The sequence below is a fragment of the Centroberyx affinis genome, unplaced genomic scaffold (genome assembly GCF_046629955.1).
Source record: "Centroberyx affinis isolate AG114_WGS23_722 - 3 ecotype Tasmania unplaced genomic scaffold, CSIRO-AGI_Caff_v1 ptg004951l_1, whole genome shotgun sequence".
NCBI lineage: Eukaryota > Metazoa > Chordata > Actinopteri > Beryciformes > Berycidae > Centroberyx > Centroberyx affinis.
The window spans coordinates 118,992-135,046 of record NW_027282431.1 but is presented as its reverse complement, the minus strand read 5'-3'; the positions used below and the strand labels follow the sequence as shown (position 1 = coordinate 135,046).

The 16,055-nt window shown below is 38.6% G+C and overlaps 3 protein-coding genes across 5 annotated transcripts in view; all 3 read right to left on the bottom strand.

Moving 5' to 3' along the window:
- adarb1b (adenosine deaminase RNA specific B1b) overlaps positions 1-3,423 on the bottom strand; it is a 130,465-nt gene extending 127,042 nt beyond the window's left edge. For 2 of the 3 annotated variants that reach the window (XM_071545541.1, XM_071545542.1), the window contains exon 1: positions 3,297-3,423. The gene's annotated coding sequence lies outside the window, so the exon portion shown is untranslated. The remainder of the gene's footprint in view (positions 1-3,296) is intronic. The other variant, XM_071545543.1, reaches the window with a different exon arrangement.
- A 4,339-nt stretch (positions 3,424-7,762) lies between these two features.
- On the bottom strand, positions 7,763-8,695 carry LOC139666361 (olfactory receptor 6N2-like). Its single transcript, XM_071545549.1, has one exon. The coding sequence runs from the start codon at positions 8,693-8,695 to the stop codon at positions 7,763-7,765; it is 933 nt and encodes a 310-aa protein (XP_071401650.1).
- A 4,425-nt stretch (positions 8,696-13,120) lies between these two features.
- LOC139666359 (olfactory receptor 1D2-like) lies at positions 13,121-14,092 on the bottom strand. The gene has a single exon (XM_071545547.1). The coding sequence runs from the start codon at positions 14,090-14,092 to the stop codon at positions 13,121-13,123; it is 972 nt and encodes a 323-aa protein (XP_071401648.1).
- Positions 14,093-16,055: the final 1,963 nt, after the last annotated feature.

Sequence of the window (16,055 nt, the reverse complement as noted above, 5' to 3'; positions counted from 1 at the left end):
GGAGTTGAGGGAGATGCTCCTCTAAGAAGTAATGCATTCATTTAAGTGCTTTTTGAACCGTTTAAAATTTTTGGAGAAAAAAAAAAAAATCAGACAGGGACAAAATCTTAACATGATACTGTGTTCAGTTACAGTACAAAGGGTCATGGGCACTGGCTCTATAGTGTGAAAGAGACAAGATCTTGCATGGAAATGTGCCAGGAAAGATTTACAGCAAATATATTTTAATATAAATAAACCTATTAGAATTAAGAAAAGTTTGAATCCTCCACACAACAGAATTCTCACAAGGGAAATTTCAAAATTATTTCATATCTGTCTGCAGAACAGGAGTTGGAAAATGGAAGAAAAGATTTAAAAGTGTAATTCCATTGTCCACATTACTGAAACAGCCTCTGACCCAGTTGTACAATCAGATTCCGTGTGTATTATCTTCTGTATGATAAGAGAGATACAAAATTATCATAATATCCCTGCATATCTCAACCAGTCCGAAGCCAGAGGACCAGTGCAGGCGATCAGGACTGCAGAGAAGAAGAGCGCGTTGCTCTGTGCCACTCATCACTCGATATTTTCGCTTGCAACTAGAACACTGTAAAGGGAAAGCGGCTCGTTCCCTGCAGTCAGCATGCTTTACTCCACATTACAGTTTATTGATTTGTATACGACACATTTTCATAGTAGTGGGAATTAAAATTAAAGAACTGCCAGCCAGCTAACAAGCACAGCAAGACCATCTTACTTGGTCCCACCAACTTGGGGATGGAAACAGATTGAGAAACTGTTCTAGAAGCAGGCTTGTGTTCGTGGTTTTGCGCCACACTACATGGGGAAAGTGAATACGTTCAGGAAGGCATCCAGGGCGATTTCATTTCATCCAGCCTATGCATTCAAATATTTTGTTTGCAAACAATTACTTGCCAGTGTAGCAGGTGCTCCGCTCGCCAAAGGGAACATTTGCCCACATTTGCCGCTTGGCAGGTGCTCATTTTGGACCCTGCAAACACCAGAATTCCTGACAACATGACAGTCAAAAACAGAAAAATACGACTCAAGCTTATAAACACAAGGAGAAAGGCGCGTACCATCACACGAAAGGTTCCCAGTGACAGGAAACAAAGTATCAAACAAGACATGTCTTTTTCTGAAGGTTGTCTGCATTTCAGAGGCAATGTTTAGCTCAGCCATCACAATCTGGAGCGATTATATAAACTTGGGTATTTATTGACATTTGTCTACGGTGAGCGAAACAAGTCGGACTGGAATGACCCCAGTAATAGGCCATTTAGCCAGCCGACGGTGTATTTAGAGAACACAGGAGAGACAGACATTGAGCCCCTCTGGTTCTCTTCAAATATGAAACCTCGTCTGCGCCCACCAGCCTGCAAACCCAGAGGAAACCCACTGTCCTTTTACGGTTAAAATGAGCACAGCAGTGTCACCACAATGTACTCATGGCAGCTCAAATGACATTGTCCTCAGGGGAGGGAACATATGGATCGAGGACAGAAGCCGCTAATGCCCACATCGGGGCGTGTGGAGGTGATGGCTGTGACTGCTGCCTGCCTCCAGTCAGGCATTATAGGGTTAAGGGAGACTGGGGCTCTCCTCGTGTTGACAGCCAGCAGCAATTTATTAGCCTCAGCAGCAGCAGCAGCAGCAGCCTCTCCTCTGCTGCTGCATGGTACTCACACACAGCTAGAGCGAATGCAGGAGAGAATGCAGTTTTCCAGAGGAGACGCGTGGTGCAGCAGAGCTGGGGAGACTGCGCTCACACAGGCACATGCATGAAAACACAGACGCACGCTCAGTTTGCTGTGTTATCCTCAGTGCCTGGCCTGCGCTCTTCTCTCCTCTCTGAACCTGTCACCTCAGCAACTGGAGCAGTGCTGCAGCAGTGTTATGAAATAAAGTACGGCCTAGTGTGGCTGGTCCTTCAGCTTAAGAGGTGTAAGTGAGAGGGATCCTTTAATGTACAATTTGTTGATATTGGCTTTGAAAATCAATTATGACCGGCATGCTGCCTGGCATGTTTAATCAGAAGTGTGATGAGTCTGAATCAGTATTTGCTAAGGTTGCCCCCGACAACGGACATTTTTAGCTGACTACTGCTGTAGGATTTTGCCAAGAACTCAATTACTCCCTTTAACTCAGCAAATCAGCAAAAGTGCTTTTCCCACATCACTGTTCTGCAAACAAATGCAATCATTCTACATCATTTCTTCTAAAGGAAACTGCAAGTGTTTGTCCGCAAAATTGCTTTTCCCACATTTTTGTCCTGCAAGCAAATATAATTACGCTGAATAATATCTTTACAAAAGGAAAATGCAAGTGTCTGTCACGTCTTGAACCGAATCTCACACCCCACTTCTACTTTAAAAGGGTTGGCAGGGTATTTCCCTTTGTGGAATAACTGTGAATGGGATCCCTTTAGAAAGGGAATCACCACTCAGCTCAAGAATTCATGTTGAATGTCATCACAAGTTAAAGTCTCAGAGCTGGATTCAGAAATGTCCCAGATGCAGGGAATCACATAACTCATCCTTAATTTGAGTTTTATTCCCTTTTAAGGCAAGTAACTGAGCAAGTAATCATTTCATCTGCTACTGACTTTAAATATTCCAGCAGATTTTTATCAATAATTACAATTTTAAGAAGGCAATCAAAATAAAGTACATTTTGAAAGTCTAACCATCACAAGACAGCAGCCTGAACAGCGGCTCTTCAAAGTAGCCTGGAGGACTGCATGTAATATTCAATGTACTGTAGTGTACATTATTCAGCCTGTTTATTTTCTCTGGAAAATGTTCGCTCAAAAATCATGCGTGGTTCAACGGCGATATTGCAATCCTTTGTACACATGAGGGCTGATTTGTACACAGCAGGGCATTTCTATATAATAACTCAATGTGTTCTCCCCCCCATCATCTGAAATGTGAACAGTTAACGTCGGGTTAATAACAATGTTGTAGGCTATCTCTGTACATGATGCGGTCTCCCGGCTAGACCTTCACAGGCAGCATTGACTGGATAGAGGAGAGGGAAGATGACAGCCATAAATCCCATAGTCGTGTTGCCTACATGGAAGACAATCCAACAACGCCTACACGGGGAAAAAGTAAATATTTTGGATACCCATGATGCGTTTCTGACCAGTGAATCATCATGTCGGCACTGTTCTGGGGGGGGATTACTATTACATAAACACACCCGGAACACAAGCATATTATCCCGTGTGTTTTATCGCCCGCCGCACTACCAAAAAAAAAAAAAAAAGACGTAAACAGCGTACTCACGGCTTGTGTAGCGACAGAAAGTGAGGCTTCCCGGATCCGTTAAAATCTTCTCCACAATTTCACATCAAAGCACAAGCGTCTCGTCTCCTCTGTGTGGTCGCTGGTGTTGGTGGAAAATGAATACAGGGGGAGAGCAGAGGTTGAACAGTCGCATGTACCGCAGTGCTCACGGTCTCTGCTGCTGCTGGCCTGGAATACTCTCGCGGTGTCGCTCATCGACTAGTGTCAAGCCGGACAGAATATACGAATACAACTTCCGGTCGAGATCTTCAAAATAAAAGCCCACCTGACGAACAAGCGTTGCAACGCTTTCAGTGTATAGTACAGAATTCCAAAGTGAAAATAAAGAATATATAAAAGGAGGATTCTTGGACAAGATAGTAGACACCTTTTTAATGTTTTTGGATTTTAATCATCAAATATTAATGTAAACATCTTAAATTTGCCAATCCATAAGGAACTTTTGATCAGGACATACCATGCACCATAATACAATTTAGTTTTTTTCGTATCCGTTTTATAGCTATTGTTTCACTCCTTAAACAATGTAATAATTTCAGTGAGTATTTAAATTTCAAGTGACACATGCTACGCTTTTATTCTGAAGGCAAAAAGCCCGAGCTTCCCGTCTCATTCTACCTATCTCCGGCTAGCTTGACGCAGCTCGTTCATCGTGAGCGCGAAACGTGGAGGGAGACGTCATGTTTTCATTGGAGGTGGAGTGTTTCATCAGAGGTAAAGAGGCGAATCGAGGGGCCCGAGAGGCGGAAGAAGCGAGAGCTCTCACTCTGCCGCTGTTTCTGGGAACCACAAACGTCATCGCGATGCGCGGCGGTAACAAATAAATAAAAATAAAACAATAGACCTCTGTTCTCCATGAATTGATGTTAATGGAAAAGGTGTGAGATATGCTATATTGTTGCAGACATGTTCCATTAAAAGCATCTATGGTTAATTTGAACCAAAATACACACAACCCGAAAGTATTATTAACACCCAGAGTTAAAATTTGTGTTGTTTTAGTAACAAGTAGCCTAGTTCTTAGGGATGTAACAATACATTCAGCTCATGATATGGGCTCACGGTTTGATATTATCACGATATTTTGAGTGCAATCTGAATGAAGACGATTATGACTGAAAATATATCCCTTTTTATTTCTGAGGGAAAACAAAAAGTTCAAACCATGAACAGGGTGACTACAGGGTTCAGTAAGTAAAATTTACAACTTTTTAAGAGCTTTTAATGCCAGTTCAAATAAAATTTGAGACTAATTTAATCCCCGAATAAGCCTGACTAGAGTTTTTCATTATGATGTTGTAGCGTACATGCAGTGTGTTTACTGTAAGACAAGCCTCCCTTGCAATACTTGTCTTTGTCTTGTCAGTTGTCTTGTTGCCGTTTTCTTCCTTAATTGGAAACACAAAATGCTGCCACACAGCAGACTTAAAAGACAGAGCGTCCTCAATTTCAGTTTTGTCCATCCTGACACCTACTGCATCTTCACAGTAGGGAGTTCAGCTGGACTCACCGGAACTGTGATGGCCCAAGCTAAAACTGGCTAGACTTGCGCTCTCTAGTGTTCAAACAAAGTGAAAGAACATTTTTTCAACTCCACAATGCATATCGTCAAATTTTTGAATCAGAAAATGTTGTGCAACAAAAGCAACTGTTTCAAGACTGTATGCTACCAGACTGATCGCTATGGTAACACCGTTATGTGTGTCTATGCTAATGCTAGCTCTGCCTGAAAGGTGCAGGAGGTTAACACACAGATTTGAGGGGAGGATGGTCATTTGGTTTTAACCAGTGAGTGGGTCTTCGTTCAAATAGAAGATCTTCGGAGAGGTTTAACTTCTGCCTACTTCCGTTTTAGCTTTAATCCCGTTAGCCAAAAAAGACCTCTTATGTTCTGGCTGGAGTCAATGATTCAGTCCAATATCTTTTGTGTGTGAGAGGCTAACTTCATTTAACAGCATAATGTTTAAGGCCTAAGTAAGCTACTGATAGTGTTGTGAGACATAGACATATTTAAATTAGTTAAAAAAAAAAATATGTAGGCTATATTAGGTTGATGACACTACTGCATATTCATGAAATACTGTGAAATATATGGAATATTCATGAAGGTTCTTGCATAAATTAGTTAGCTTTCCTGTTAGCGGACAGTCATTAATATTACCTATACAGTATATTAATATAAACAATACCTTGTTTAATACAATGTTTATATAGTAGATACACTTAAGTTTCTATAACATACCAAATGGGCTGCTCCAGTGAAAATGGGAAATTGGAAAAAGTGTTACAACCAGCCCTGGTCTCCCCTACATTACTTAGAAATAATAAAATATGAAACATACAAAAGAACACAAACTTATAATTTGTCTGGGCTTGTAGAAATTTCTCTCTACTAGCCCGGTGGCATAGTGCCCAAGCATTTCACCGGTAGCAGGAATATTGTTAGTGACTTGCACTTTCTATTGATTGCTTGTAATTGTGGTGCTAGGAGTTAAAGTTTATTCTACTGTTGCACTCATTGTAATTCAGAGTGTCAGCTAATTGCCTAAAATGTAAATATTAAGAAGAGCATGACAGACATTAAGTGCTGGACTGGACGTCTCAATACTTTTTTTTTTATAGCTCAATGAAAGTAAATCTGAAGTAGTTTAATGTGTCTGTCTTCCAGTAGTTTAATTTGTATTTAATTTGTAGTTTAATTTGTCTGTCTTAATTTGTCTGTCTTCCCTGTCTGTCTTCCAGCACAGAGCCAGTGGCCAGAAACCTCCTGTAGGAGTGAATTTGACAGTGACTTGAATTTTTGAAAGGCAGGTAACAAAGCTAGTGTAGTCCTGCTCCGTGCAACTGAGAGACACATATCAAATAATACATATTTTTATCCTCTACATATTTCATGTTCACATTTAACAGGAAGCAGCAGCTTTTACCACACACTTTCCTAAAACTATGCAATGTCGTTTTGACAGGGAATTAGAGTGGGTTTATGGAGTAATAACAATTTAAAGTTGCTTGAAAATAACTTCTACCTATTCACATTTGGTTCAAGATAACAATATAATATAGAATATATAATATGATATAGACACAACTTTAATGTAGTTGTAGTTTGTTTTAGTTCCATTTGCTCATGAACATTAAAGAGGCAAAGTGCATGAGAATCACACCTCGTTATCACACTCTAGTCATAACAGAGTGGGACACTAGAGGGCAGCATATGGCCACATATCTTTCATATGCCATCAGAGTTGGAGATGACAAGTCAACACAAGCAGCCGTATATATGGTACAAAAGAATGCAATAGGAGATATGAAGGAAGAATGTGAGAGCATATTGGATTTGGAATAGAAGCCAGTCGATGTATTACTGATCATGGAGTTTTACAGCAGATATGATGATAACAAAATCACACAGTAACAGCAGAGTGATTCTGTGCTTCACTGTCTCATTCAACCCAGACAGAGTAAACATAGAGATAACCCTAACACTAGAAACCACATCTACTATCAGCACAGTGAAATTTAAAATTAATATACAACTACATAAACTCTGAATTTTCTATTTATTTTTTCCATGAATTAAACAGACAGTATGACATAACATACATGCTTCAATTGCCCAATGAACAAACAATACAAAAAAAAAACAAAAAAAAACAACAAACAACTCACAACAGTAAAATAAATAATGTCTCACACACACACACACAATAAATTAGTTAGTTTGGATCATTGGTTGTATAATAAGCCTTAACTGGATAACCAAATTACATGCAGGGTGCAGCTTGTGGTACCAGTGCTGTTACTTTGTTGATATTTCACTTGAGTAGAAGTAAAAGTACTGGTGTAAAATTAGAAATTACAAAATAAAGTGCACAAACAAAGTAAAGCTTTACTTTTACTTCCACCCCTGCCAATGAGGAATGAAATTTCTATTCAGGACATTGTCATAACACTGTTTTGCAAACAAGACTGCAGTTGATTTTTACATTAAAGTCCACAGTGTTGGTTAGCTATAATGCACTTATTCACTAAGAGGCTACAAACAATTATGGTCAAAAAATCAGGATTAGAAGTTCCCTATTTCAGATACAAGTTCATTTTATTTCAAATTGCAGTGCAGCCAACACTTCAGGCAACTGACCATCCTCGGTGCATGTTATGAACTAATATGCATTGCATACCATTTGCTATACTTGATTCAGTTGAGATGTACACACCTAAAAGGACAAGGGCTTCACTGCACTGTACTGTTTCACTGTACTGTGGATCAGAACATCTGCTAAATGCAGACAATGTAAATATGATGCAATATGCTATATACATACAGTATATATTAAAGAGAATACATATTACATACAAAGGCAGTTTTTTCAGCACATAAAAAAAAAAGAGTTGGAGTTTTCCTAACAAGTCCTAATGCTGAATCTAGGCCAGAAACCTCTTGATTATTTACTTTTAGCATAAACAAAACCCAGAATTCTGAACCGAATTTTGCTCAGTTTGAAACCATATATTAGCGGATTCATAATTGGAGGAATGACAAGAAATTCTATTGCAATAAAGTTCTGAAGCGTTTGAGGTACATCTTTTGAGCCAAATCGCATGTACATTACATCAAAAACTATACTCACCAGAAAAGTGAGTAAACAAGCTAAATGTGGCACACATGTTTGCATAAACTTCCCCCTGTTCTCTATAGAACTCACGCACGTTTTGATCAGATACATGTAAGACCAAAATATAAAGAAACCTTGGAAGACATAAGCTAATATTGTAATGTATGCGATGATACTGTTGATAGTGGTGTCTGCGGAGGAGCACGCAAGTTTAACAATTACCCAATTCACACAAAAGAGTCTCTGAATGTTTGAGCTGCATAACTTCAGTCTGGACGTTAGGAGAATGTTGATGCCTATAATGCAGAAAGGTATTATCCAGGAGAAACACACTAACTGAGAGAGTCTCTGCTTAGTCATGATAGCATGGTACTCCAGCGGTCGACATATAGCCAGATATCTGTCATAGGCCATAACTGCAAGAATAGACAAATCACTGCAAGCAAATGAGTACATCACTAAAGCTTGAACAAGGCATCCGGCATAAGAGATAACATGAGAGGGAGACAGTAGATCAAAGAGGAATTTGGGGTAGAAGCCTATAGTCCCATAAAGTCCATTCATGCAAAAACTGCACAACAGAATATACATGGGTTCGTGAAGGTTTTTATCCAAGATGATGGTCATAATGAGAGAAATATTCACCAGCAAAATCACACAGTAACACAGCAAAGTGAGAGAGAAGAGAGCGACCCGGTGGTTCATTGCCTCATTTAACCCTGAAAGAGTAAACACCCCTATTATGGAAACATTATCCATCATATGAGAGTTTGTCCTTACACAGTTAATACATTTTGAATCTTAAAATGTCCAGCCCTCCTGATGTCATCGCATAGAATTTAAATTTAACACAATGTACCTTGTTGTTGCAGAGGTGGGGAGCATGTATCCCCGTCCCTTACACAGTGTCTGTTAATATTCTGTTTGACTGCAGCAAGCAACACATGCACTGGGACTGGGAATTCAAACCGGCCAATCAGTGCTCTGGAAGAGCTTGACTTGAGGTTGCTAAGATAATCAGTAACTATGTTGGCATTCAGTGCTTCTGAACTGAAGCCGTTAAACTTAATGACTTTAAATATTCGGGAAAACGGCTATAATGTCAAAAAGAGCAAAACCTGTCTTGTGCACAGGGAAGATAAAGATGAAAGGAGAAGGAAAATGTACAAAATATATCAGCATCAACGGCAAGGTTTCTCAACTAACTAAATGACTAGGGTAAAATGTACCAGAATAGGCTACTGACTAGGCTAGCTAAATGTCTAAGGTAGCCCATCCTGTCAGGTAGCAAAATGTACCAGAATAGGCCACTACCTGTATAGAGCCCTACAGTCATTTTGGGTGCTTGAGGTCATTTTTCACTTTTTGTTTTGTCTTGAAGACTGCTAGTTAGTATTTTAGGTTGTAACACAATCTATAAACATAATGCAGAACATAAAATAAAACATAAAATACCCCTCCAGAACATAAATTACAAGGTGTTGGTCATGCAGGATGAACAGAGAGGAGAACAGCTGGATAGCCTTCTCACTATAGCTCACTGTTGGCTTTCTAGTAAATACTCCAGCCATGTAGCCCTTGCAACCTGGGCCTTATTTTATTGTTTTTGCCATCATGACGATTGATTGTGTGTCAAAATTTTGTCACTTACATACGCAATAGAACAAGAGAGAGAGTGTGTTATAGTAAATAACATCACAGCTGTGATTTAGTCGCAGTTGGTCGTAGATCATCGGCTAACTTTGGTTATGTTTATGTTCATCTTCTTGTGAATGTGCTAATAAAGTGTGCTCATGTGCCAACCCTGCTCCCTGGTCCTCCCTGTCATCCATCAGACCTCACAAGGCTTGTGACACCCCCATATACCAGCGCACTGACAAACTTGACTTGCAGTACTTGAGAAAATATTTGTATGGCATTTTTTTGTTGTTGTTTTCTTTGGTTTATTTATGAGTATCTAACTAAAGCTATGACCAATAGAATTTGAAACTTGATGACTTTGCTGACCCCTTGAGTCCCTTAGTGGTAGTGTTGTGAAAAGTAGGAGGATACCCAGTTTTGGTTGCCAGGCAACCAAAATAAACAACCCCCCTGGTTATCCTGATTATTCCAGGACTGTAGTGACTTCAACTACAGCAACAGTTGATTCTGCATTTCTGTCGTTATAAGTCAGTCAGACACAGAGAATAAGGCGCTTCGCCAACAATCATTAGACTAAATTAGTTTCAACGATCAGAGATAGACATATGACAACAGAATTAAAATATTAAAGTTACATTTCTATCAACTTGCTTAACATTTATCATTAAAATTCCAAGATCATCAGTTAACACTTGATCAAATTACTACCTCTATCTTTCCAGACTGTCAGACTTACAATCATTCAGTCTTTTTTTCATTTATCCTTTATTTAATCAGGTAGTCTCACTGACATCAAGAGACATCTTTTCAAGAGACACCTGAGAACAAAAACAAAAAATGACAGAGAAAACATACAGTACAATTCATTCATACATTTCAACAGTCAGCTGATCAGCAACATACAGGAACACACATAACACAAAGCAATCCCAAACATCATAGCAAATGTGAGAAATCATTGCTTTAAAATCAGTGAGGGGGATAAGAAATTCTAATTTGCAGTTTCTTCCATTTATAAGACGCATAGAACCAGAAACCAGCCGTGCCAATTTCAGAATATAGCATATATGCATTGAGTATTTAAAACTAACCAGTCCTGTGATCTGGTACCATAATAACTAGATGTGAAAGCAAGTCATTTCAAGAGTAGGGCCTTATAGAAAAATATATTGCAGTGCATCCATTCTTGTTGTTAGAGAAGACCAGACGGGTTTTTGATATAAATTACGACGACGAGTTGGAAATTTACCTTTCGTAATAAAACACAAAGTGCTGTGGTAAACTGCATCCAGTGGCTTCAAAGTAGACATGGCAGCATGCAAATATTAAATGTCCCCATAATCAAATAGAGACATGTCTTATTGTACAATGTTTTTTTTACTTTCAAAAGAGCAGCATGCTTTGTTTCTGTACAAAAATCAAAATTTTACCCTCAGTGAAACTAATTGTCTTCTACTTTGTGTCTAGCTTTAGAGTAAAAGCTTTGAGATTAATAACCAGGTGGGTCAGTTTTGATTTAATTTTTTTTAGCAGCCAATATATTTTTTTATAAGTTGTATAATAAACCCAATTTTGATTGGGAGAGGGAAAATGATGCATGATATGTCTAAAACAGCTATTCCCAAAGTGGGGTACGCGTACCCCCAGGGGTACTCGCAGCTACGTCGGGGGTACGCCAAAAAAAATCTGTAGTACCCTCTCTGTGTCAAAAATAAACCCACACTTTACACGCCGAGTTCCTTTTACTGTTTTACTACCTTTCTAAGGTAGGCTACCGGTATTTTGATACGGGTCTCTCTCTCTCTCTCTCTCTCTCTCTCTCTCTCTCTCTCTCTCTCTCTCTCTCTCTCTCTGTGCTTCAGAACGTAACCGCTGTGAAACAAGCAGAAAATAATGTTTTATTTCTCTGATTCACCGGCTTTCTCGCTACCACTCTATAATTAGTTGTAATGTTAATTGCCATTTAATCAACTTTATTAGCTGATAAATTAGTCAATCATTCCAATGACCAATAGGAATGCCCCTTTACTACTCCACCCTATTAAGTAATTCAGCTAGTTCTTCACAAGATTACACGGAATGGATTGTTCCTACCTACAGTACCTTTCTTTATAGTTAATAGTACAAGTTCAGGATGTTCCTTAGTTCCTTTTCTCCTTAAAATGTGAGTCCTTGAAATCTAAGTAAGTAAACTGTTTTTCTCACGGTTTTTTTGCCCTTTTTTTTAATATGTTCTACCTGTATAATTCAAGCTATTATTTCTATCCTAGTGTGAGCTTATAAAGTCATAATTTTGTACTTTCATCTCATGACTACCAATTAATAGTAATTGTGGATTGGTTGAATGTAGTCTGACGGCACCTTGCTGCGCCACTTGGAGCGGGTGTGCTGTCTGTGCCACACGTGCTTCAGAGGTTGATTGTGCAACATCACGCACCCAGAGTGGTGCATGGTGTTGAATCTGCGCCTGTGTTCATGTCACCATAGGCCACATTATTAACGTGCCTGTTAAGTTTCCTTCATGTATTTGTTAGTATTTATGTGTAAGAAATATGGGTCTTGTGTGGCCACTGGACTGCCTTTATCTGTAGGAAGGCACATGCTTCATTGTGCCGTCGCCATTTGCGCCTTTTGCCTATTTCTCCACGAGGGCGCCGCGATATAAGTTTAAGTGTAGATATGGTGTTTAATCATGCAATGGTTTGTTTGCCTTGCTTCGTATTACTATGTTTGTACCCCAAATATCCAATAGCCTATTCAGATGGGTATTCCTTTATGTGCAAACTATTATTATTATTTCTATAAAGATAAATGGGCAGTAATATGGTATACTTAGTAAACTGAGTATTATTATCACTATAATCATTATTATTATGGTGGTTGATAATAGTATATGAGGATATAGTATTGTATAATTGGTAAGTTCCTGCACTTATACTGTAATATTGTAATGTCCTATTTTCCGGCCTGTTCCCTTCCAGACCACACGCATAAACATACCTATACACCCTGAACCTGAATAAACCCTTTAAAAGGAATTCCTGTCTACCGTGTGCTGACAGACACCCCGCAGTGACAGTCAAAGTCCTGATTCCTGAACTAGCTTATCCACCTTATCCTACAGAAGGATTCAGCTGCACTGTGTGTGTGCTTGTCTAGAAAAGCTCGACACCCAGCGATGTGACATCACACAAGATATTCATGCAGCAACAAGAGATTTTCTGAAGGAATTCCTGTATTACGGAAAAATGATTTACAGTTTACAATTTACTTCCAAATAAATGATCTGTGAATTAACAAATAGTTGATACCTTGTTCTTTTAAATCTCTTGCATTATAACATTTCCAAACTGCATTAACTTTAAGACACTGTAATGTTGCAGAAGCAGATGTATATCCATGTGACATGTAGATAAGATACTTTCAAATCAAATATGAATACAGCACTTACAGGTACAGGGGCAATTTATGAGATGATAAAAGCAGCTCTTATACACTTTGTTAGCACACATTATGAAAAGCGATTTCTTTTCCAACATGTTAATATCAGGTTGAGAGCTCTCCATCAATATGAAAAGTCATGTCTTGACACTTCACATTTTTCTTTTTAATATGAACAAAACCCAGAATTCTGTTGCGAATTTTGGTTAGTTTGAATCCATATATAAATGGATTAATGACTGGAGGAATAAGGAGAATTTCTAGCGACATAAAATTCTGGAGGCTTTGAGAAACATCAGTCACCCCGAATCGCATATAAAATAAATCTAAAAGCACGGCAATAGAAAAAGTGACTAGACAGATTAAATGTGGCACGCATGTTTGCTTAAACTTCCCCCTGTTCTCTTTGGATGTTAAGCATGTTTTGATCAGATACATGTAAGACCAAAAAATAAAAACAGCATGGAAAAAATAAAACGTTATATTCAAATATGCAATAACAGTGTTTGCTGTGGGGGGCGAGCAAGCAAGTTTAACAATCATCCAGTTAACACAGTAGAGTTTCTGTATGTGTGAGCCACATAACTTTAATCCTATTATTGAGGCTGTGTTCATTAGCATGCAGTAAAGTGGTATGAACCAAGAGAAAAACACAAAGATAGAGACTCTCTGTTTTGTCATGACTGAATGGTACACTAGAGGTCGGCATATAGCCACATATCTGTCATAGGCCATCAGAGCGAGGATAGAAAAATCACAGCAAGTCGATGAGTGTATTACAAAACCCTGCAGCAGGCATCCAGCATGAGAAATGACATGGGGGGACAGAAGATCCAAGAGGAATTTGGGGTAAAAGCCAACTGTTCCATAAAGTCCATTGATGCACAGATTACACACAAAGATATACATGGGCTCGTGAAGGCTTTTGTCCACTATGATGGTAACAATTAGAGCAACATTTCCCAGCAGAATCATTAAGTACCACAGTAAAGCAAGCAAGAAGAGAGTGATTCTTTGTTCCAACGTGTGATTCAACCCTGAAAGAGTAAACAGCATTACAACTGAAACGTTATCCATTATGTCTAAGCGGTCACCATGTTCTCTAGAATAAAACAAGTTCAATAACACCAGCCCACCCACTGTTACCGCAGAAAATTACACTTGACACCGACTGCCAGATTATTAGAGGAGAAGTGAACACCCTCTGCTGTATGTGTCCATCCCCACCATAGTGTCTTTTCCTTGGTTTAAATCCTCTCTCTGACAACAACAACAGGAGCGTGGAAGTCAAAGGGGCCAATCAGTGAGCTAGTTGAGCTATCGTAGGAGTAACTAAAAAAATAGTAAATATGTCGACCTGGACCTTCAGCAGAGTAGAACTGAGTTTATTCCAGCATACGGTCTAATGTATCTGAAGTGACATTATTAGTATTCTCCCATTGAAGTGACTGAGGAGCAACAGAAATGAAATCAATTTACGTGATTTGAGATAGGAATCAGGATAACTACACTTTTATTCTTATGTATTCATCCTGAAACAAGAAAGAAAAAGAATAGAAAAAATACTGTATCTTGTCTAGGGAGGCCTATCCGTCCATCCATCAAATGCGATATTTCCGGTGACCCCAAACCTAACTGGTCTGATTTTGACTAAACTTGGAGGGATGATGACTGCATTCCAGCTAGACGCATAGACGTTTGCTTTATCAAAGGTGGCAAATTGCCATCAATTTTCCTTACTTTGCCACCCCAATTTTTTAAATCTTCTTAAATCTGTGAACTAACTCTCTCTCAACCTGTAATAGCTAGCTACCTGTAGCATCAATGTATAACAAACTTCTGGGTTATTAACAAACCTGGATTATTCTAAATTATGACGTTTACATGCGTCGACCCAAAACCAGGTTATTTGAGTAACCATGTTTAGAGAATTCTCTGTGAATGTAAATGTTGCTGCTGCCACCACTTTTTAAAGACTGAAATAAATGAAGTTGAATTCAAGTGAAAACTGGCTAAACACTAGTTAAATGTTTGACAAATAATGTCAGATGTGTAAAGCATTTTTCTATGACAGTCATGGATACATACATGTCTAATCTTTTGGCAACACCAGTTACTGAGACGACAAAGCGTTTAGAGTCATTTGTATACAGACAGAAATGTCGCAATAAATTGAAATTTGCAAATAGACGGAGCCTCATATATGTAAGTGAAATACTTGCAAAAACAGGAAAATATTGGTGGATCTTCGTGAGACAAAATTACCTTTTCCTTTAGAAACAATAAACACTTAAGAATTATTTGTCTTCGAGCCAATCTTCCATTGACATTGCATTACACTGAAAGAGGGGCAGGCCAAATTAACACCTGAGGTACAGTAATGTGACCCGATCCAGCTGGGCCAGTTCCAGCTCTAGAAACAATTCAAATGCTTCGCTCATGATCACAGTAGGAGATGGCGGGGCTAGTTGTCACATGGGTAAGTTGTCTCAGTGGCTTATTTCTGAAACTAAATATTTTAGAGCCAAAAGTCCAATTACACAAATGTTTACTTTCTTAATAAGAGGTTACTTATGTTGAATACAACAGTCTAAGTCAAAACACTTGAACATAAGAAAATTTTGTATGCTTTTGATACCTGAAACTAAATAATGAAAATATTTTTTTTTTATTATAAAGGATTTGGTTTAGTAAAGCTATATGCTCAGGGAAGGGACCTTTGTCAGGAATGCCGGGTTGGGGCATGTTGTCACACTGATTTTGGGGCATAACTATCCACATTCTTTTTTAAGGTTAGAAATAACTTAACATTAATTCTTATCCAAATAAATAATATTTTTGAACCCACAAACCTTTGGCTTGTGTAACAAGTGGCCTCACTGCTGGTTCTCCCTCCCATACAGCCACAGAGGGTAGGTTGCATAGGCAGATTACTATTATTACTGTTTTCTTTAAGTGACTAAGAAGATATTTTGTGTATATATTACATGTACATTAATATAGCATACTGTTAGAAGTATCAGAATTTATGTTTTCTGTG